General features: G+C 52.3%; 2 protein-coding genes across 17 annotated transcripts; one reads left to right on the top strand and one right to left on the bottom strand.

Annotated features, from left to right (window-relative positions):
- Positions 1–3: 3 nt before the first annotated feature.
- On the top strand, positions 4–4,289 carry LOC142473182 (uncharacterized). Of its 16 annotated transcripts, none has more exons than XM_075580374.1 (4): positions 4–144; positions 205–510; positions 567–3,291; positions 3,323–4,289. In XM_075580374.1, exons 1-4 carry the CDS (start codon positions 68–70, stop codon positions 3,548–3,550), a joined length of 3,336 nt encoding a protein of 1,111 aa, XP_075436489.1. In that variant the 5' UTR covers positions 4–67; the 3' UTR covers positions 3,551–4,289. The 16 variants fall into 16 exon arrangements, 15 of the variants coding, with proteins under 15 accessions (XP_075436489.1, XP_075436497.1, XP_075436487.1 ...); XR_012790001.1 differs by having other exon boundaries at positions 52–510; positions 3,323–3,353; positions 3,416–3,502; XM_075580372.1 differs by having other exon boundaries at positions 10–144; positions 205–3,291.
- A 4,876-nt stretch (positions 4,290–9,165) lies between these two features.
- Positions 9,166–21,380, bottom strand: G6PC3 (glucose-6-phosphatase catalytic subunit 3). The gene is given in 8 exon segments (XM_075580367.1): positions 9,166–9,853; positions 10,893–10,926; positions 10,929–11,033; positions 11,190–11,308; positions 12,110–12,191; positions 12,865–12,965; positions 13,520–13,737; positions 21,226–21,380. Coding segments are annotated over 8 exon segments (1,017 nt in total). The 5' UTR covers positions 21,235–21,380; the 3' UTR covers positions 9,166–9,504.
- Between the last annotated feature and the right edge of the window lie 1,294 nt (positions 21,381–22,674).

Here is a 22,674-nt window from a genome sequence, read left to right as displayed (position 1 = left end):
CTCTCTGCTGCTCTCCCGGGAGCACCGACCGCCTCCCCCGATAGGAAGAGTATGAGTAACAGTACTAATGTCACTGTGTCATCGTGTCATCTGTCACCCGGTCCTACCTGCACCTCTGTATCTGTCGCCCAGCCCTACCTACACCTCTATCTGTCACCCGGTCGTACCTACACCTCTATATCTGTCGCCCGGCCCTACCTACACCACTGTCACCCGTTCCTACCTACCACCTCTATATCTGTCACCCGGTCCCACCTACACCTCTATATCTGTCACCCGTTCCTACCTACCACCTCTATATCTGTCACCCGTTCCTACCTACCACCTCTATATCTGTCACCCGTTCCTACCTACCACCTCTCTATCTGTCACCCGGTCCTACCTACACCTCTATCTGTCACCCGGCCCTACCTACCACCTCTATATCTGTCACCCGTTCCTACCTACCACCTCTCTATCTGTCACCCGGTCCTACCTACACCTCTATCTGTCACCCGGCCCTACCTACACCTCTGTCACCCGGCCCTACCTACACCTCTGTATCTGTCACCCGGCCCTACCTACACCTCTATCTGTCACCCGGCCCTACCTACACCTCTGTCACCCGGCCCTACCTACACCTCTATATCTGTCACCCGGTCCTACCTACACCTCTGTCACCCGGTCCTACCTACACCTCTGTATCTGTCACCCGGCCCTACCTACACCTCTATCTATCACCCGTTCCTACCTACCACCTCTATCTGTCACCCGGCCCTACCTACACCTCTGTATCTGTCACCCGGCCCTACCAACACCTCTATATCTGTCACCCGGCCCTACCAACACCTCTATATCTGTCACCCGGTCCTACCTACACCTCTATCTATCACCCGTTCCTACCTACCACCTCTATCTGTCACCCGGCCCTACCTACACCTCTGTATCTGTCACCCGGCCCTACCTACACCACTGTCACCGGGCCCTACCTACACCTCTGTCACCCGGCCCTACCTACACCTCTGTCACCCGGCCCAACCTACACCTCTATATCTGTCGCCCGGCCCTACCTACACCTCTGTCACCCGGTCCTACCTACACCTCTATATCTGTCACCCGGTCCCACCTACACCTCTATATCTGTCACCCGGTCCCACCTACACCTCTATATCTGTCACCCGTTCCTACCTACACCTCTGTATCTGTCACCCGTCCCTACCTACACCTCTGTCACCCGGCCCTACCTACACCTCTGTCACCCGGTCCTACCTACACCTCTGTATCTGTTACCCGGCCCTACCTACACCTCTATCTATCACCCGTTCCTACCTACCACCTCTATCTGTCACCCGGCCCTACCTACACCTCTGTATCTGTCACCCGGCCCTACCAACACCTCTATATCTGTCACCCGGCCCTACCAACACCTCTATAGCTGTCACCCGGCCCTACCTACCATCTCTATATCTGTCACCCGGCCCTACCTACCATCTCTATATCTGTCACCCGGCCCTACCTACACCTCTATATCTGTCACCCGGCCCTACCTACACCTCTATCTGTCACCCGGCCCTACCTACCATCTCTATATCTGTCACCCGGCCCTACCTACCATCTCTATATCTGTCACCCGGCCCTACCTACATCTCTATATCTATCACCCGGCCCAACCTACACCTCTATATCTGTCACCCGGCCCTACCTACACCTCTATCTGTCACCCGGCCCTACCTACACCTCTATCTGTCACCCGGCCCTACCTACACCTCTGTCACCCGACCCTACCTACATCTCTATATCTGTCACCCGGCCCTACCTACACCTCTGTATCTGTCACCCGGCCCTACCTACAACACTGTCACCCGGCCCTACCTACACCTCTGTCACCCGACCCTACCTACACCACTGTCACCCGGCCCTACCTACACCACTGTCACCCGGCCCTACCTACACCTCTATCTGTCACCCGGCCATACCTACACCTCTATCTGTCACCCGGCCCTACCTACACCTCTATCTGTCACCCGGCCCTACCTACACCTCTATCTGTCACCCGGCCCTACCTACACCTCTATCTGTCACCCGGCCCTACCTACACCTCTATCTGTCACCCGGCCCTACCTACACCTCTATCTGTCACCCGGCCCTACCTACACCACTGTCACCCGACCCTACCTACACCACTGTCACCCGGCCCTACCTACACCACTGTCACCCGGCCCTACCTACACCACTGTCACCCGGCCCTACCTACACCTCTATCTGTCACCCGGCCCTACCTACACCTCTATCTGTCACCCAGCCCTACCTACACCTCTATCTGTCACCCGGCCATACCTACACCTCTATCTGTCACCCGGCCCTACCTACACCTCTATCTGTCACGCAGCCCTACCTACACCTCTATCTGTCACCCGGCCCTACCTACACCTCTATCTGTCACCCGGCCCTACCTACACCTCTATCTGTCACCCGGTCCTACTTACACCTCTATCTGTCACCCGGTCCTACCTACACCTCTATCTGTCACCCGGCCCTACCTACACCTCTATATCTGTCACCCGGTCCTACCTACACCTTTATCCGTCACCCGGCCCTACCTACCACCTCTATATCTGTCACCCGGCCCTACCTACCACCTCTATATCTGTCACCCGGCCCTACCTACACCTCTATCTGTCACCCGGTCCTACCTACACCTCTATCTGTCACCCGGCCCTACCTACACCTCTATATCTGTCACCCGGTCCTACCTACACCTTTATCCGTCACCCGGCCCTACCTACCACCTCTATATCTGTCACCCGGCCCTACCTACCACCTCTATATCCGTCACCCGGCCCTACCTACCACCTCTATATCTGTCACCCGGTCCTACCTACACCTCTATCCGTCACCCGGCCCTACCTACCACCTCTATATCTGTCACCCGGCCCTACCTACACCTCTATATCTGTCACCCGGCCCAACCTACCATCTCTATATCTGTCACCCGGCCCTACCTACACCTCTATATATGTCACCCAGCCCTACCTACACCTCTATATCTGTCACCCGGCCCAACCTACACCTCTATCCGTCACCCGGCCCTACCTACCACCTCTATATCTGTCACCCGGCCCTACCTACATCTCTATATCTGTCACCCGGCCCAACCTACATCTCTATATCTGTCACCCAGCCCTACCTACCACCTCTATATCTGTCACCCGGCCCAACCTACATCTCTATATCTGTCACCCGACCAAACCTACCATCTCTATATCTGTCACCGGCCCTAACTACACCTCTATATCTGTCACCCGGCCCTACCTACATCTCTATATCTGTCACCCAGCCCTACCTACACCTCTATATCTGTCACCCGACCCAACCTACATCTCTATATCTGTCACCCGGCCCTACCTACATCTCTGTATCTGTCACCCAGCCCTACCTACCACCTCTATATCTGTCACCCCCTGCCCCCCAAACCTTTGTGCATTTATTCACATTCTGGCCTAGTGGATGTCCCAGAGATACAGCGCAGACGGCGACTCTCTCCAGCCTCAGAGGGGCATTAAATCTATGACTTGTAATTAATAATAATATCATTCATATGTAACATAGCACTATATATACACACGCCTGTATGTGCGTGTATATACCTATACACACACACACACCACACACAGATACATGTGTATGTGTGTTTCTTCTAGAAGTCTAGAAGAGTCCCACCAAAGACCAAATTGACCTAATAACGACCCCAAAATCCCTTAACTGGGGGCGCGTCAGAATTGCGGCGTTCCCGTTGCAAAGCGACGCCCCATTTTCTGCAGGCGAAGGAATTTTCGCAGCAAGCCTTCCCGTCTTGGCATTACCGGCTTCCACCTATCACGAGGGTCGCCGGTGCCGTTCCTTACCGAGGCTGGGAAGTTTCCAACCGGGTGCGGAGGGGGGGGGGGGAGGGCGGCGCGGGATGCGTTTACCCGTTTAAACTGACGTCTTAAGGCTTCTCCGTCACACCATCACGTGCTGTGGCATTGTACAACCGTCTTGTGATTTTTGTCGTGTAAATAAATATATATATTTTTTTCTAAAATGAATTTAACAAAGAACACAACACGCATGTGGTTTGGCAGTATTATGGGGCGTAAGCTGGGCAGGGCCTCCACCCACCCGGGCAGGGCTCCCACCCACCCACACACCCAGCAAATTGCCTTTGTGTCTCATGTGTCCCTCATGCCGTGGATATGACCTTTTCATCCGAGTATTTTGTAACATGTCTCCCGTTTGTCCTTGTATAAAATAAAACGTGCTCAAACTTGTGAGGAGGTGTGCGGGTTTCTGGGGACGGGGGCTGGATGTTTGGGGGGGGGGGTACGCCTGTAACTTGGGAGCTGGGGTCCTCTGGGTGTGTGTTTTGTAATACAACTATTGTAATCTCACCACTCGCCTAATGTAGAGCCAATAATAATAGACTGGTGCATACAGGAGACATATATGTATACAGCTCAACCCCCGTTATAGCGCGATCCGTTACAACGCAAATCTGCTTATAGCGCGATGCGAGGGGAGATGTACTAACAGGGGGGGGGGGGGCGGCGAGATGTGCCGGCAGCGAGGGGGGAGGGGACATGTTCCGGCAGCGGTAGTAGTGCTACATAATTGCAGCTCAATATATGTATAGCTCAAGCATGTAACAGCACACCATGGCGTAATATGCCTTTGATCCTAGTGGTACCTTAGCAGATGCACCTATGGGTGCCTGTATATAGTATAGTGTATGATCTATCACTTGATCCTTTATGCTGGACAAATTATATACTCATGTCACCACACCATGTAGTGCTAGAATATTACAGCACAATTCAGGTATGTAACATCACAAGTACAGCTCAACCCCGTTATAACGCGAATCCGCTTATATCGCGATGCACGTGTGGCTCCCAATTTATCGTATGTATGAACACTTTACAACACGGTTATTGGCGTCTTAAATACTTTATTGTACAACGCACACAATGGTACATTATTTCTAACGCGATCCGCTTATAGCGCGATGTGATTCTTTGGACCCCAAGCACCGCGTTATAAGGGGGTTGTGCTGTATATACATTGATTCTAGTATATGTCTGTCACGGTAACTTATGACAAGATATAATATACACCAAATAACTGGGTTGAACTGAACGAGGCTTAGATATAATAAAGTATATTTATTCCTTAGATAGGTGAACACAGCAAGATAGTACAATTAACAGACAAGAAGGTAACACTTACTTAGGGTGTTGGAATGAAGAAGTATCAAACAGCAATTCTCCAGCAATCAGGTATCAATCAAGATGTAATCAGAAGACAAAGGCTGTAGGGTTGACAACAGTTTATATATCTTTGTAACCCTATTCTTAACATTGAGTACAGGCTATTGGAGAACAATTACCTGTACCCAATCTCTACCATGGGAACACAGTTTAACCCATGCCCCCCAGCTAGTTGGCCCATGCGTACTGGGACTCTGAGGGTCTCATTTCTGTAGCCCCACATCTAAATCAGGGGCGCCGGGCAGACTACCAGATGGGATATCTTTGTTTGTAAGTGTGAGTTATAACACCCACAAACCACTTCAGCTTCACGCTTCTCCGCCCTCATGTAAATAGTTAGAGTGGCTGAGTCTTTTGATCAGGGCTGGGTTCCTAGACTTTGGGTCGCCCCCCTGACCATTTGCATTCCTTAGTGTGCAGGAATCTTCGCTGGCTTTTGTCCCCGCTTTGAAATATACTAGGGTTCTGAATATACACACATATTAAAATAACCGGTTCTGTTAGGTCCAGCGGGTCCAAACTCTCCAGACCTTAATGCCAGAAGTGGGACACTATAGTGTCCAAGTTTCAGCCCGCTGCGACCTTCAGAACCGGAGATATGCAAATACAACATAAACCGTTTCATAGTTTATTATATAATTCTCAGCTGAAAAAGAAATCTCAGTTTTTTCACTAAATCCCCATTGAAAACAACGGGCTCCGCCGCCATAGGCTTTCAACTGGGAATCTCCGCCATTGGCGTCTATGGGAGTCGGCCGCCATAGCCGGTCAATGGGGAGACGGCCACCATTGAAGTCTATGGGAAAAACCCACGAACCTTTATGGTGCTCCATACTCCGTCGGGTTGGTCGGAGAGGGTCGGGAATGAATCTGCGGTCATGCCGGAACCGTGACTGCAGGCACCCCAAATCCCGGCCCTCTGAACCCTCCAGAACCGGAGATATGGGCTTACCTTATTTCGGACTAAGCCGTTTTCTCGTGCTGCTTCTGCCGCCGCCATTGAAACCTATGGCGCGACCCGCTCAGCCAGCACGACCCTTTCTGGGGGTCCTGGATTCTTGGACCTGGTGGTGGTCAAGTGAGGGGAGGCCTAGGAGCTAGGGGCAAAAATAATTTTATTTCTGGGTGCCCTAGAACCTAAGATTCCCCGCTACTTGTCGTTGAACTTGAACTAACAGTGATGAAAGCTCTTTTTCAGATAATGTATCCGCTTTGCGGTTTGGACGGCTGCCAACTCGTTCCTGGAGAACGCCGTCGAGGAATCTCCATTGAAGTCAATGGGCCCATTGACTTACAATGGGAAACCGCCGCTCCTCCTCTCGGACGCCACCTGCTGGTCTTCGAGGGAAACAGGTCCAAAACAGCTAGATCCGCCATTGAAATGAATGGAGCTCCAATGGCGGCCTATGGGACTCTGCAAAATGGTGCCTGAAAAGGCGGGAAAATTAAACAAAGGGCTATAATCACCATTCAACTATTAACCCTTGCCCTCCCGGCTGGATCCCAATGTTTGTGTGGTGCAGACACTTACATGATGTTAATACATTGGAACGGGAACACACATTTTCATGTAATAGCAAGGTTAAAACCACATTCCTGGACTGCAGTCCAGTTAACCCCTTGCCTCCCTGGTGAGGTCAGGAGGTGGCCATATGGGATGCAACCCTTTTAATACCGGGCCAATCCCCCTCTCCCTCTACAATGTCCAAGTATAGTCAAGCTCAATCTTGTGTTGTATAGGCTGATACTAATAATGAGTACATCGATTAACGCAGAAGTAGTTAGGACCCAGTGGCATATAGCTCACGTATATAGCCTAAATGATAGTAATATAGCTTCAACCGAGTACTGGGATAAATTCTATACAGCTAGCCGTTAGAGAACCACGTGTATCCATAAATCTCACGTGGCTAACACAGCCACGAACACTGTATCTGGAAAGCGTAATAGGAAGAAAATGTGTTGGATCAAGGCTATCCTCATCCGCCCGTTGTTCATGCTTGTAAAGAGGACAAGCCGATCAGTCCTACTTCATCCCCGACGTCAACGCAGTGATGTCAAAACCCGACATACGTTTCGCGTGGCGGGTGAGTGCTTTCTCAAGGGTAGGAGGGTGTGTGTTTTGTAGCAAGATCACTGACTTGTAGGATATTTCTCGGGATCACCGTTTGTACGCGCACACACACACGAATTTAAATGGGACCAACTACTTCTAATATACCATCTTACACACACATTTGTTATCATATTAAACCCATTACACACCAGTGTTGGGTCACTTTGCCCCTACGTGGGACTGTCCCTTTAACCCATTAAACATGTGTGACGATAGGCTGTGTCGGCCTTCCTTAATAAAGGGGGAGCCCATATGGTATGGGCTGAGAGTGTCAGCTCTTGTGTCCAAATGTTGGTTCTCTGTGTTTTAAAACTCCAATGCATTGTGTTTGTCCTGTGATTTAAACCCAGGTTGGTGACAAAAGGCAGTGTGAATTAGCATGTGAATTACATGTGGATTAGCATTTCCATGCCCCAGTTCAGATAGGGATTCAAAGCCCAAATCTCCCCAATTTATTTCCCTTATAAGTATAAGGTTCCCCAGAGTATATTCTGTAAGGAAGTGTACTTTATATTGTGTTTTAATGTTTACTATAAGGTTCTATACAGAAAGCACAGGCATATGGTTAATATGCTGGCTAGTTTGCATAGATTCCATAGTTCAAAGAGGAGAGGAATGGCAGAGGGGGGAAACCATTTGGCGAGCAGGATATTCAGATTGGGATGTCTTTGTTTTACTAGACACCACGGAGCCAGGGAAAGAGAAAACGGCTCTGGATGTCAGAACTGATAAGCAAGGTTTCTATTGGCAAGTTTTGAATTTATCCCTCCTATCAGGGAATGCGTAATTTCAATCCCTGTGTTAATTGGCTATTACTCTCCTCAATGATTTAGATAGGATTTCAGCCTATATAAGAGCGTGCTGTAAAAGCATCTCTCTCTCTTTTTCCTGTTGGAGATCTGAAGACAAGCAGCCTCTGGCAGGCCTCTCTCCATGTGCTTCTGTGAAAGAGCTATTCACACCTGGAAGCATGGGGAGGCCTAGCCAGCAGGCTGGATTTCGGTCCAGGAGCCCAAGGTCCTATCAAGGTAAGCCTTTGCTGAACAGGCGCCTTGCAACTAGGAAAGGGTAGATCTCTTCCCCAGACCCCCGTAAGTGTGTATATTCTCTGTTTCTTGTATTTCTGTGTGTTTCCGAGGTCTTGTCCGAATAAACCGCAATTTATTTTACTGCCTGTTTTGCCTGGTGACTGATCCCTTAAATATAAATGTGTATTGGGCCTGGTCTCCCGTGACAACATGCCCCTGTCATTAGGTCACTTTGCCCCTACGTGGGACTGTCCCTTTAACCCATTAAACACGTCCCTGTCATTAGGTCACTTTGCCCCTATGTGGGACTGTCCCTTTAACCCATTAAACACGTCCCTGTCATTAGGTCACTTTGTCCCTATGTGGGACTGACCCTTTAACCCATTAAACACGTCCCTGTCATTAGGTCACTTTGTCCCTATGTGGGACTGACCCTTTAACCCATTAAACACGTCCCTGTCATTAGGTCACTTTGCCCCTACGTGGGACTTACCCTTTAACCCATTAACACGCCCCTGTCATTAGGTCACTTTGCCCTTATGTGGGACTGACCTTTAACTAATTAAACACGTCCCTGTCATTAGGTCACTTTGCCCTACGTGGGACTGACCCTTTAACCCATTAAACACGTCCTTGTCATTAGGTCACTTTGCCCCTACGTGGGACTGACCCTTTAACCCATTAAACACGTCCCTGTCATTAGGTCACAACAAACAAAAAAACACTCCAGTCAGTCTTCACTACATCCTGATACTTAAGACGGTATATATTTTTATTTTTTAGGTATTTTAACTAAAAAACTAAAATAAAATAAAACATTTGAGGGCGCCTTTGACTTGTGAGGTCATTGGTAACTTGGGAAGGCCGTTCGGTGCAGAGCTTCACCACTGAAATCGGTCTTGCTTCTGGAACAACGCTGAAACTGGTATAAGAAGCGGGACGTACGGTACAAGGCAGTGACATCCATGGCACCCCCCATCGAAGAGTGACGTCCTCCAACTCTTACTAACTAATGGATATCTCTTGGGGGGGGGGGCTTTCATGTCATGACGCGACACAAGGTCGGGTCGGGACGTCAGTCTCGCTTGGGTGTGGTCTCCTTGCTGAGGACCTGCGTGATGCAGGGGACCAGGACGATGACCGCCAGGGGACACAGGGAGTGGCGGAGGAAGTTCAAGGCGTAGGACAGCAGAGGAGAAGAGGCGGGCAGCGGGACGAGGACGAGGAGTCGAAGGAGGAGGAGAGAGAGGAGGACGCGGGCGCCCCTCTCCTTCCAGCCCGGGGTGTGGTCTCGACGCCTGCAGTGAAGGGCGATGCCCAATCCCAGGGCGCTCCCGGTGCTTCGGGTCACAGAAGAGAAGGGTCTCGTCTCCGGCCGTAGCCACTCTGGTCTGGAGCACCATTTGTTGGCAAGATGGATGGACCTTTGGGAAGGGAGGCGGGTGTCTGACATTAGCCAATCGGTGAGCTCTGTTCTGCAATCCCCACAACCCCCTTCACTCGTGAAACTTCCAGACGGAACACTGATTGGGTCAGGGTTACCATGACTACGGCGTAAGCCAATCTACCCCCCTCAGCTCCTGGAATGTTCCACATATTACCTCCCCAATTCACGGGGGGGGGGAGCACAGATTACAATTTAACGTAAAAAGTGTCATGTATAAAAAGGGTTAAAAATGGGCGAATGAAACCTAGAAGCAATATTCAATCCCTTCATGGGAGACGGAGACTTGGGAGGGTTTTGATTTCCTCTGGCTTCTTCCTTTTGTATATGAAACCTTCCCTCTTCTCTCTCTCTCTCCCCCCCCCACATCTCCTCTCTCTCCCCCCTTCACCTTCTCCCTCACCCCTGCAGAATCGGCGGCGCCTGAGCCGGTGTCAGAGGGGGTCAACCCAGGTAGCAAATTGCAGAAGTTGGGCCTAATTTCCATGTTAGAACCGCTGGAGCTAATCCCCAAATCCACCCTCCCCTCCCCCCCCCCCAACCCCTCATCCGGCAGGGCACAAACCTTACGCTACGGGTGGGGGAAGGGGAGGCAGAGTGGGCCCTGTTGGACTGGTGGAACATTGTTCCGGCGCCCAGGAGGCTGGGCCTCCAAGGTCCCCGATGGAGCCGAATCGGCTGAGCAGGTAGTCCTTCTGCCACGGTGCTGAAGAAGTGGCACCGGCCAAGCTCTCCTCTCCCTCCTTATATTTATTGGCTCTAGCAGGGACTACTCCAGGGGGCAGCCAACTCCGGTCCCCAAGGGCCACCAACAGGTCTTTGGGATATCCTGCTTGAGATGGCTCAATCAGTGGCATAGTCGTTGACTGCATCACCTGTGCTGAAGCAGGGATACCCTTAAAAACAACCTGTTGGTGGCCCTTGAAGGCTGGAAGTTGGCCACCCCCTAGACTAGAGATGGAGTCGACCACGAAGAGAGAAGGTGGAAAAGACGACGTTTCACTACACGTGTTACTCACCACGAGAGGTCCACCCCAACTGCGCTCATCCCCAGTATAGGATGGTCGCCCCGAAGAGGAGGAGGAACGAGGCCGTGGCGAAAAACCTAAAGCCGTGGTCTTGTGGGACTCTCTTCTGTAACACGTGACCCAAGCACACGCCTGGAGCGGAGAGAGAGAGAGCGTGGACAGGGTATACGTGGCTGACCTGGATTACTGGGGACAGGCTCACAGTCGTGGGTTTCTCTCTAGTGGAGGGCGCGGGCCACAGGCCCCGTTTCATAGGACTGTCTGTGGCACCCGCCCCGGCCCACTTACCGCAAAGGATGCCGGTCAGCACCTGGTGAGGAAAGTGTGCCAGGATAAAGACGCGGGACACGGCCACGCCCGCCATCAGCAGAGCGTAGAGAACCAGGGGGGCCGAGCGCAGGACACGTCTGGGGTAACACAAAAGAGGGGAGGGGGGAGAGAGACGGGAGATGGGGGGGTGAGAGAGGAGGAGGAGGGGGGAGAGAGAGAGAGGAGGAGGAGGGGGAGAGATAGAGAGGAGGAAGGGAGAGAGAGAGGAGGAGGAAGGGAGAGAGAGAGGAGGAGGAAGGGGGAGAGAGAGAAAGGGGGAGAGGAAGACGGGGAGATGGGGGGGTGAGAGAGGAGGAGGAGGGGGGAGAGAGAGAGAGGAGGGGGGAGAAAGGAGGAGGGGGGAGAAAGGAGGAGGGGGGAGAGATAGACAGGAGGAAGAGGGGGGGAGAGAGAGGTGGAGGAATGGAGAGAGAGAGAGGAGGAGGAAGGGAGAGAGAGGAGGAGGAAGGGAGAGAGAGAGAGAGAGGAGGAGGAAGGAAGAGAGAGCGAGGAGGAGGAAGGGAGAGAGAGAGGAGGAGGAAGGGGGAGAGAGAGAGAGAAAGAGGGGGGAGGAGAGAGAGAGGAGGAAGAGGGGGGGGAGAGAGAGGAGGAAGAGAGAGAGAGGTGGAGGAGGGGAGAGTGAGAGGTAGAGAGAGAGAGGTAGAGAAGAAGGGGGGAGAGAGAGAGAGAGAGGGAGAGAGGGGAGGGGGAGAGAGAGGGGAGGGGGAGAGAGAGGGGAGGGGGAGAGAGAGGGGAGGGGGAGAGAGAGGGGAGGGAGAGAGAGAGGGGAGGGGGGAGGTTGGGTCCTTTTAGCTGGTCTCTAATAAGATGGTTGGGAGACTCCTGCCTGTGGTACGGCCCCCTCTCTGCGGGAGGGAGGGGGGATGGGGGTCTCTTACCTCTGGGACAGCAGGGTGGTGAGTGTGGTCACAACAGGCCAAAGGGCGGCTCCTGTGATCATGCAGTGACCCGAGGGGCTTCCTGGGGAAACACAGCAGGAGGGAGAGGTTACCCCGCCCCAGCTTCTACATTGTCCCCCAGAGCGCAGTGTCATGTGAGACACAGGAAGAGGATTCCTTAGCCTCACAATTGGAGCTGACCCAGGAAGGACAAACGGAGAGTTGCCTAGCCCTGACCTGGGGAACAAACAGATGTCTTGAGCTGCAAAGAGACTGCAGGCTGACAGCAAGACAAAGGAGACCCGACCTGTATACCTGGACAGACATTGCCTTAGCACACAAGGGTGCGGACCCAAGATAGCAGAGCGGTCTTCCCCTACAGCTACAAGAAACAGATAAGACTTTCTTATGGGACTGTTATATATATATATATATTTGGGCTGGTAAATAGCTTAGCCAACCACCCAGTTAAAGAGGGCTGGACTACATGTGTAGATATTGTCCAAAGTGGAGTAGGTTTTTCTTTGGCTTATTTTGACTGTTTTGCTGTGTTAAAGGCACAGGCGCAATAAAGCCTAATTTTAGTTTCACTTTAAACGGTCTCCATTGCGTACCTCTGCACACGTCTCTTACATTGCCCCATTAAGAATTACTACAAGGGGATGAGAGTCGGAATACCCCTGCGGGGTTCTAGATTCCTCGCTGTAAAGGAGAACATCCTGATGTTTGGTGAGTGGTCGCTCTCTCACACTCACCCGGCCCTGACTCGCACGTAGAAGGGAACTGTCGGAGTTTGAGGTCGGTGATCCCTCCGGATTCATGAACCCACCAAAACGGACGCTCCCCAAACAGGAACCTGTGGGAAGAGAGGGGGTATACTAAGTAAGTCCTCAATCTCCCTGTAACGATCCCATTAAAAGCTCCCAAGTGAGGGACGTCACGGTTCCCCTCTGCGTGCCGCCATGTTCAGTGTCCTGCGTCTCTGCAGGCCGGCTGTCACCTCCTGTGATGTCACTTCTGTCTCTGCCGGTGACAGGGACCGTTTGGTGACAGGAGGGTGGGTGTATGGGAAGAGCGGGGTTTTAATAGGAAGTTCCCATATCAGAGGGAGTTTCTTGAGCAGGGACGGGTCCCCAGTGTTAGAAGTATCTGCTGGGTCACTTAGTGACATCGTATCTTCCTGTCCCCAGGGAAGAGCGAGACCCTCTGTGACATCACATCGACACCTGGAACTTCCGGTACCACAAGTGACATCATCAACGTGACATCACGGAGACTTCCTATACCATAAGTGACATCATCAACGTGACATCATGGAGACTTCCTGCTCTACTTTATTACACTGCGAGGTTAAGGCGAGAAGTGAATCCGAGGGTGGACTGGACCATGGAAGACCTTCTGGACTCTTACCATTTGAAGACGAGGTTCAACCACTCGGAAATGAGGGCGATCCACAGCACGGCCACCCCCAGCCGGCGCTGGAAGCAGTAAGCGAGGGGGAAGTACACAAGGAAGACACAGGAGGGGTCTCCGAGATATGTCACCCATAGCCAGAAGTTGTCGGACCCCGGGAGATGCTCCTGGATGAAAGAGGCCCACACAAGGCCCGCCCTGTGTACCTCATCCATCTGCAAGAGAGGGGGACCAAGTGACAGGGACGTGTTTAATGGGTTAAAGGGTCAGTCCCTCGTAGGGGCAAAGTGATCTAATGATAGGGACGTGTTTAATGGGTTAAAGGGACAGTCCCACGTAGAGGCAAAGTGACCTAATGACAGGGATGTGTTTAATGGTTTAAAGGTCAGTCCCACGTAGGGGCAAAGTGACCTAATGTCAGGGACTTGTTTCATGGTTTAAAGGTCAGTCCCACGTAGGGGCAAAGGGACCTAATGTCAGGGACTTGTTTCATGGGTTAAATGATCCTTTCATTAGGTCACTTTGTTCCTGTGTTGGGTTGTCTAAGCAAAGAGGGTGCCCTGCGGGTAACAGTTGAGTGGCCATAGACAAATGGTGATACGCTAAAGTAATCAAAACTGATGGAGGGTGGGTAGTTCCTCATCAGATATGAAATCAGTTTTAAACTGCGGGTCACATGTCGATACCATATCTGGTCATAGAATTAGGAGGAGAAAGCGCTGACTGGGTAATTTTGTCTGGAAAAATATCCGGCAATGTTTAGTTAGTTGGAAGAGAAAGATTACACCGAGGAGGAGAGACGGGATAACAACAGGAGAAGGGTTACACCGAGGAGGAGAGACGGGATAACACCGAGGAGGAGAGACAGGATAAGAACAGGAAAAGGGTTACACCGAGGAGGAGAGACAGGATAACAACAGGAGAAGGGTTAAACCGAGGAGGAGAGACGGGATACAACCAGGAGAAGGGTTACACCGAGGAGAGACGGGATAACACCAGGAGAAGGGTTACACCGAGGAGGAGAGACGGGATACCACCAGAAGGGTTACACTGAGGAGGAGAGACGGGATAACACCAGGAGAAGGTTTAAACCGAGGAGGAGAGACGGGATAACACCAGGAGAAGGATTACACCAAGGAGAGACGGGATAACACCAGGAGAAGGGTTACACCGAGGAGAGACGGGATAACACCAGGAGAAGGGTTACACTGAGGAGGAGAGACGGGATAACACCAGGAGAAGGATTACACCGAGAAGGAGAGACGGGATAACACCAGGAGAAGGATTACACCGAGGAGACACGGGATAACACCAGGAGAAGGATTACACCGAGGAGAGACGGGATAACACCAGGAGAAGGATTACACCGAGGAGGAGAGACAGGATAACAACAGGAGAAGGGTTACACTGAGGAGAGACGGGATAACACCAGGAGAAGGATTACACCGAGGAGGAGAGACGGGATAACACCAGGAGAAGGATTACACCGAGGAGGAGAGACGGGATACCACCAGAAGGGTTACACTGAGGAGGAGAGACGGGATAACACCAGGAGAAGGATTACACCGAGGAGGAGAGACGGGATAACACCAGGAGAAGGATTACACCGAGGAGAGACGGGATAACACCAGGAGAAGGATTACACCGAGGAGGAGAGACAGGATAACAACAGGAGAAGGGTTACACTGAGGAGAGACGGGATAACACCAGGAGAAGGATTACACCGAGGAGGAGAGACGGGATAACACCAGGAGAAGGATTACACCGAGGAGGAGAGACGGGATAACACCAGGAGAAGGATTACACCGAGGAGGAGAGACGGGATAACACCAGGAGAAGGGACGGGATAACACCGAGGAGGAGAGACGGGATAACACCGAGGAGGAGAGACGGGATAACACCAGGAGACGGATTACACCGAGGAGGAGAGACGGGATAACACCGAGGAGGAGAGACGGGATAACACTGAGGAGGAGAGACGGGATAACACCGAGGAGGAGAGACGGGATAACACAGAGGAGGAGAGACGGGATTACACCAGGAGAAGGATTACACCCGGAGAAGGATTACACCCAGAAGGAGAGACGGGATAACACCAGGAGAAGAATTACACCGAGGAGGAGAGACGGGATAACACCAGGAGAAGGATTACACCGAGGAGGAGAGACAGGATACCACCAGGAGAAGGGTTTCACCGGAGGAGAGATGTGATAACACCAGGAGGATTACACCGAGGAGGAGAGATGGGATAACACCAGGAGAAGGATTACACCGAGGAGGAGAGACAGGATAACACCGAGGAGGAGAGACGGGATTACACCAGGAGAAGGATTACACCGAGGAGGAGAGACGGGATAACACCAGGAGAAGGATTACACCGAGGAGAGACGGGATAACACAGAGGAGAGACGGGATTACACCAGGAGAAGGATTACACCGAGGAGGAGAGACGGGATAACACCAGGAGAAGGATTACACCGAGGAGGAGAGACGGGATAACACCAGGAGAAGGGTTACACCGGAGGGGAGACGGGATACAACCAGGAGAAGGATTACACCGAGGAGGAGAGACGGGATACCACCAGGAGAAGGATTACACCGAGGAGGAGAGACGGGATACCACCAGGAGAAGGATTACACCGAGGAGGAGAGACGGGATACCACCAGGAGAAGGATTACACCGAGGAGGAGAGACGGGATAACACCAGGAGAAGGATTACACCGAGGAGGAGAGACGGGATAACACCAGGAGAAGGATTACACCGAGGAGGAGAGACGGGATAACACCAGGAGAAGGATTACACCGAGGAGAGACGGGATAACACCAGGAGAAGGATTACACCGAGGAGGAGAGACGGGATAACACCAGGAGAAGGATTACACCGAGGAGAGACGGGATAACACCAGGAGAAGGGTTACACCGAGGAGGAGAGACGGATAACACCAGGAGAAGGGTTACACCGAGGAGAGACGGGATAACACCAGGAGAAGGATTACACCGAGAAGGAGAGACGGGATAACACCAGGAGAAGGATTACACCGAGGAGAGACGGGATAACACCAGGAGAAGGATTACACCGAGGAGGAGAGACGGGATAACACCAGGAGAAGGATTACACAGAGGAGGAGAGACGGGATACCACCAGGAGAAGGATTACACCGAGGAGGAGAGACGGGATACCACCAGGAGAAGGATTACACCGAGGAGGAGAGACGGGATACCACCAGGAGAAGGATTACACCGAGGAGGAGAGACGGGATACCACCAGGAGGATTACACCGAGGAGGAGAGACGGGATAACACCAGGAGAAGGATTACACCGAGGAGGAGAGATGGGATAACACCAGGAGAAGGATTACACCGAGGAGGAGAGACGGGATAACACCAGGAGAAGGATTACACCGAGGAGGAGAGACGGGATACCACCAGGAGAAGGATTACACCGAGGAGGAGAGACGGGATAACACCAGGAGAAGGATTACACTGGAAGAGAGACGGGATACCACCAGGAGAAGGATTACACCGAGGAGGAGAGACAGGATAACACCAGGAGAAGGATTACACCGAGGAGGAGAGACGGGATACCACCAGGAGAAGAATTACACCGAGGAGGAGAGACGGGATACCACCAGAGAAGGGTTACACCGAGGAGAGACGGGATAACACCAGGAGAAGGATTACACCGAGGAGAGACGGGATACCACCAGAAGAAGGATTACACCGAGGAGGAGAGACGGGATAACACCAGAAGAAGGATTACACAGAGGAGAGACGGATAACACCAGGAGAAGGATTACACCGAGGAGGAGAGACGGGATAACACCAGGAGAAGGATTACACCGAGGAGGAGAGACGGGATAACACCAGGAGAAGGATTACACCGAGGAGGAGAGACGGGATAACACCAGGAGAAGGATTACACCGAGGAAGAGAGACGGGATAACACCAGGAGAAGGATTACACCGAGGAGGAGAGACGGGATAACACCAGGAGAAGGATTACACCGAGGAGGAGAGACGGGATAACACCAGGAGAAGGATTACACCGAGGAGAGACGGGATAACACCAGGAGAAGGGTTACACCGAGGAGGAGAGACGGATAACACCAGGAGAAGGGTTACACCGAGGAGAGACTGGATAACACCAGGAGAAGGATTACACCGAGAAGGAGAGACGGGATAACACCAGGAGAAGGATTACACCGAGGAGAGACGGGATAACACCAGGAGAAGGATTACACCGAGGAGGAGAGACGGGATAACACCAGGAGAAGGATTACACAGAGGAGGAGAGACGGGATACCACCAGGAGAAGGATTACACCGAGGAGGAGAGACGGGATACCACCAGGAGAAGGATTACACCGAGGAGGAGAGACGGGATACCACCAGGAGAAGGATTACACCGAGGAGAGACGGGATACCACCAGGAGAAGGATTACACCGAGGAGGAGAGACGGGATACCACCAGGAGAAGGATTACACCGAGGAGGAGAGATGGGATAACACCAGGAGAAGGATTACACCGAGGAGGAGAGACGGGATAACACCAGGAGAAGGATTACACAGAGGAGGAGAGACGGGATACCACCAGGAGAAGGATTAAACCGAGGAGGAGAGACGGGATAACACCAGGAGAAGGATTACACTGGAAGAGAGACGGGATACCACCAGGAGAAGGATTACACCGAGGAGGAGAGACAGGATAACACCAGGAGAAGGATTACACCGAGGAGGAGAGACGGGATACCACCAGGAGAAGAATTACACCGAGGAGGAGAGACGGGATACCACCAGAGAAGGGTTACACCGAGGAGAGACGGGATAACACCAGGAGAAGGATTACACCGAGGAGAGACGGGATACCACCAGAAGAAGGATTACACCGAGGAGGAGAGACGGGATAACACCAGAAGAAGGATTACACAGAGGAGAGACGGATAACACCAGGAGAAGGATTACACCGAGGAGGAGAGACGGGATAACACCAGGAGAAGGATTACACCGAGGAGGAGAGACGGGATAACACCAGGAGAAGGATTACACCGAGGAGGAGAGACGGGATAACACCAGGAGAAGGATTACACCGAGGAAGAGAGACGGGATAACACCAGGAGAAGGATTACACCGAGGAGGAGAGACGGGATAACACCAGGAGAAGGATTACACCGAGGAGGAGAGACGGGATAACACCAGGAGAAGGATTACACCGAGGAGAGACGGGATAACACCAGGAGAAGGGTTACACCGAGGAGGAGAGACGGATAACACCAGGAGAAGGGTTACACCGAGGAGAGACGGGATAACACCAGGAGAAGGATTACACCGAGAAGGAGAGACGGGATAACACCAGGAGAAGGATTACACCGAGGAGAGACGGGATAACACCAGGAGAAGGATTACACCGAGGAGGAGAGACGGGATAACACCAGGAGAAGGATTACACAGAGGAGGAGAGACGGGATACCACCAGGAGAAGGATTACACCGAGGAGGAGAGACGGGATACCACCAGGAGAAGGATTACACCGAGGAGGAGAGACGGGATACCACCAGGAGAAGGATTACACCGAGGAGAGACGGGATACCACCAGGAGAAGGATTACACCGAGGAGGAGAGACGGGATACCACCAGGAGAAGGATTACACCGAGGAGGAGAGATGGGATAACACCAGGAGAAGGATTACACCGAGGAGGAGAGACGGGATAACACCAGGAGAAGGATTACACAGAGGAGGAGAGACGGGATACCACCAGGAGAAGGATTAAACCGAGGAGGAGAGACGGGATAACACCAGGAGAAGGATTACACTGGAAGAGAGACGGGATACCACCAGGAGAAGGATTACACCGAGGAGGAGAGACAGGATAACACCAGGAGAAGGATTACACCGAGGAGGAGAGACGGGATACCACCAGGAGAAGAATTACACCGAGGAGGAGAGACGGGATACCACCAGAGAAGGGTTACACCGAGGAGAGACGGGATAACACCAGGAGAAGGATTACACCGAGGAGAGACGGGATACCACCAGAAGAAGGATTACACCGAGGAGAGACGGGATAACACAGAGGAGAAGGATTACACAGAGGAGAGACGGATAACACCAGGAGAAGGATTACACCGAGGAGGAGAGACGGGATAACACCAGGAGAAGGATTACACCGAGGAGGAGAGACGGGATAACACCAGGAGAAGGATTACACCGAGGAGGAGAGACGGGATACCACCAGGAGAAGGATTACACCGAGGAGGAGAGACGGGATAACACCAGGAGAAGGATTACACCGAGGAGGAGAGACGGGATAACACCAGGAGAAGGATTACACCGAGGAGGAGAGACGGGATAACACCAGGAGAAGGATTACACCGAGGAAGAGAGACGGGATAACACCAGGAGAAGGATTACACCGAGGAGGAGAGACGGGATACCACCAGGAGAAGGATTACACCGAGGAGGAGAGACGGGATAACACCAGGAGAAGGATTACACCGAGGAGGAGAGACGGGATACCACCAGGAGAAGGATTACACCAAGGAGGGATAACACCAGAAGGAACCAGGTTTAACATCACGATACCAAGTTCAGACAGGATTCCACCCCAGAAAAGAACGATTACACAACCAAGAGATTGTAACTTGTTTGACGTCACCGCCATTTTGTACCAATTCTGTACGCGAGTGTTTATCTTCAGCATAAACGTTTCTTTTTATATGATAAAAGCAGAAAGCCGAGTACCGATATGCGTAATATGAGTAATTATGAAAGAGACATAAAGCCCATACTCTTCCCCGCTCCGCACCTGGTATTATATATGGATTTATTAAAACCATTAATTTCTGCCACATATTACGCCACACGTCCCCTCTCTGAGTGTTTATTACATGTGCTATCTTGATATAACACCCACTCATCACCACAAAGTCACTCATTGCTACACATCACCATGCCGCCGCCCATCAATCAATCACCACATATCCCCACACCGCCACCCATCACCACATATCACACCATCACCACATGCCACCACACCGCCACTCCACCACATATCGTCACACCATCACACCGCCACTATATCATCACACCATCACTCACCACCACGCCGCCACTCACCACCACGCCGCCACTCATCACCACATACCACACCGCCACCAGGGTTGCCACCACTCCGGTTTGACCCGGAGACTACGGGTTTTGGCCACACATCTCCGGGCTATGGGTTTACCTTATAAATCTCCGGGTGACGGTGTTCGGCGTCATCCCGGCATCTCCCCCCCCCTCCAACTCCCGCCAGAATGGCTGCGCGGGGCGTCAAATGGCGCCGCGTTTGCCACGACAACGGGAACGCCGTGCGATGTCACGGCATCACACGACAACGGGATGCCTCGATGCCATAATGGCGCCCCGTTGTCGTGGCAGCTTGATGCCACATAACGTCACGTAGCACTCCCGTCGTCATGGCAAACGTGGCGCCATTTGTCTCCACGCAGCCATATTGACGGGAGTCGCGCGGGGAAGATGTCGGAAGCATGCCGGGAGACGCCGGAGACGCCGCCACAGGTAAGCGAAATGTTATCTCCGGGTGAGCCTTCAGTAGAAGGTGGCAACCCTAACCACCACTCCACCACCACTCACACTCACGTCACTCACACCACTCCACCGTCACTCACGTCACTCACGTCACTCACACCACATCACCCACCAGTGACATTTATCTGACGCAGAAACTGCCCTTCCCACGGTCTCTTAGCAACAGCAGCGGCCGTCACGTGACCCCCCTGTGCCGGTGTCCCCGCCCCTTTACCTCCCTTTGCTCCCGGCTCCGTTGGTTGGTGCTGGGGGGGGGGGGGGCGGGAGGGGGTTAATGGGGGAAGGTAATGATGGGGAGCCGGGGACACGTCACTGGGCCCCGCCCCCACTGCCTAACCTGAACGTGTCACACCCGTCCTCGCGACTACGTGGCCCCGCCCCTTTTCATCCCTGTGGGCGCGTCGATTGGCCCCACCCACCACCCCCTCAACGTTGTCTTGCGCGTCGGGTGGCCCCGCCCCCTCACCAATCGCTGTCAGGCGCGTCAAGTGGCCCCGCCCACTCTCTCGCAACGCGAGACTTCGCGTGGCCCCGCCCCCTCTTCCTTTCACCCGCGAGGCCGCCTCACTAGAGGTGGCTCTCTCCGGTCACGTGGGTGTGCGCGGGGAGAGGGCGGGGCCTGGGGGTTTAACTCCTGAGAGACCAGAGCGCTGCAGAGCATCGCGCAGTATTATTATTATTACTCCCGCAGAGCATCGCGCAGTATTATTATTATTACTCTCGCAGAGCATCGCGCAGGATTATTATTATTACTCCCGCAGAGCATCGCGCAGTATTATTATTACTCCCGCAGAGCATCGCGCAGGATTATTATTACTCCCGCAGAGCATCGCGCAGGATTATTATTATTACTGCCGCAGAGCATCCCGCAGTATTATTATTACTCCCGCAGATCATCGCGCAGTATTATTATTATTACTCCCGCAGAGCATCGCGCAGTATTATTTTTATTACTCCCGCAGAGCATCGCGCAGTATTATTATTATTACTCCCACAGAGCATCGCGCAGTATTATTATTACTCCCGCAGAGCATCGCACAGTATTATTGTTATTATTCCCGCAGAGCATCGCACAGTATTATTATTACTTCCGCAGAGCATCGCACAGTATTATTATTACTTCCGCAGAGCATCGCGCAGTATTATTATTATTACTCCCGCAGAGCATCGCGCAGTATTATTATTATTACTCCCGCAGAGCATCGCGCAGTATTATTATTATTATTACTCCCGCAGAGCATCGCGCAGTATTATTATTATTACTCCCGCAGAGCATCGCGCAGTATTATTATTATTACTCCCGCAGAGCATCGCGCAGTATTATTATTACTCCCGCAGAGCATCGCACAGTATTATTGTTATTATTCCCGCAGAGCATCGCGCAGTATTATTATTACTCCCGCAGAGCATCGCGCAGTATTATTATTATTACTCCCGCAGAGCATCGCGCAGAATTATTATTGTTACTCCCGCAGAGCATCGCGCAGTATTATTATTATTACTCCCGCAGAGCATCGCGCAGTATTATTATTATTACTCCCGCAGAGCATCGCGCAGTATT

This window comes from Ascaphus truei, chromosome 23 (genome assembly GCF_040206685.1).
Source record: "Ascaphus truei isolate aAscTru1 chromosome 23, aAscTru1.hap1, whole genome shotgun sequence".
Lineage (NCBI taxonomy): Eukaryota > Metazoa > Chordata > Amphibia > Anura > Ascaphidae > Ascaphus > Ascaphus truei.
The sequence above is the reverse complement of the archived record's forward strand: the minus strand, read 5'-3'. Positions and strand labels throughout refer to the sequence as shown.

Coding starts and splice junctions, on each gene's coding strand:
- LOC142473182 (XM_075580368.1), top strand. CDS start 52: ATGAGTAACAGTACTAATGTCACTGTGTCATCGTGTCATCTGTCACCC. Junction 3,292..3,322: donor TATCTGTCACCCGGCCCTAC/CTACATCTCTAT, acceptor ACCCAGCCCTAC/CTACACCTCTATATCTGTCA.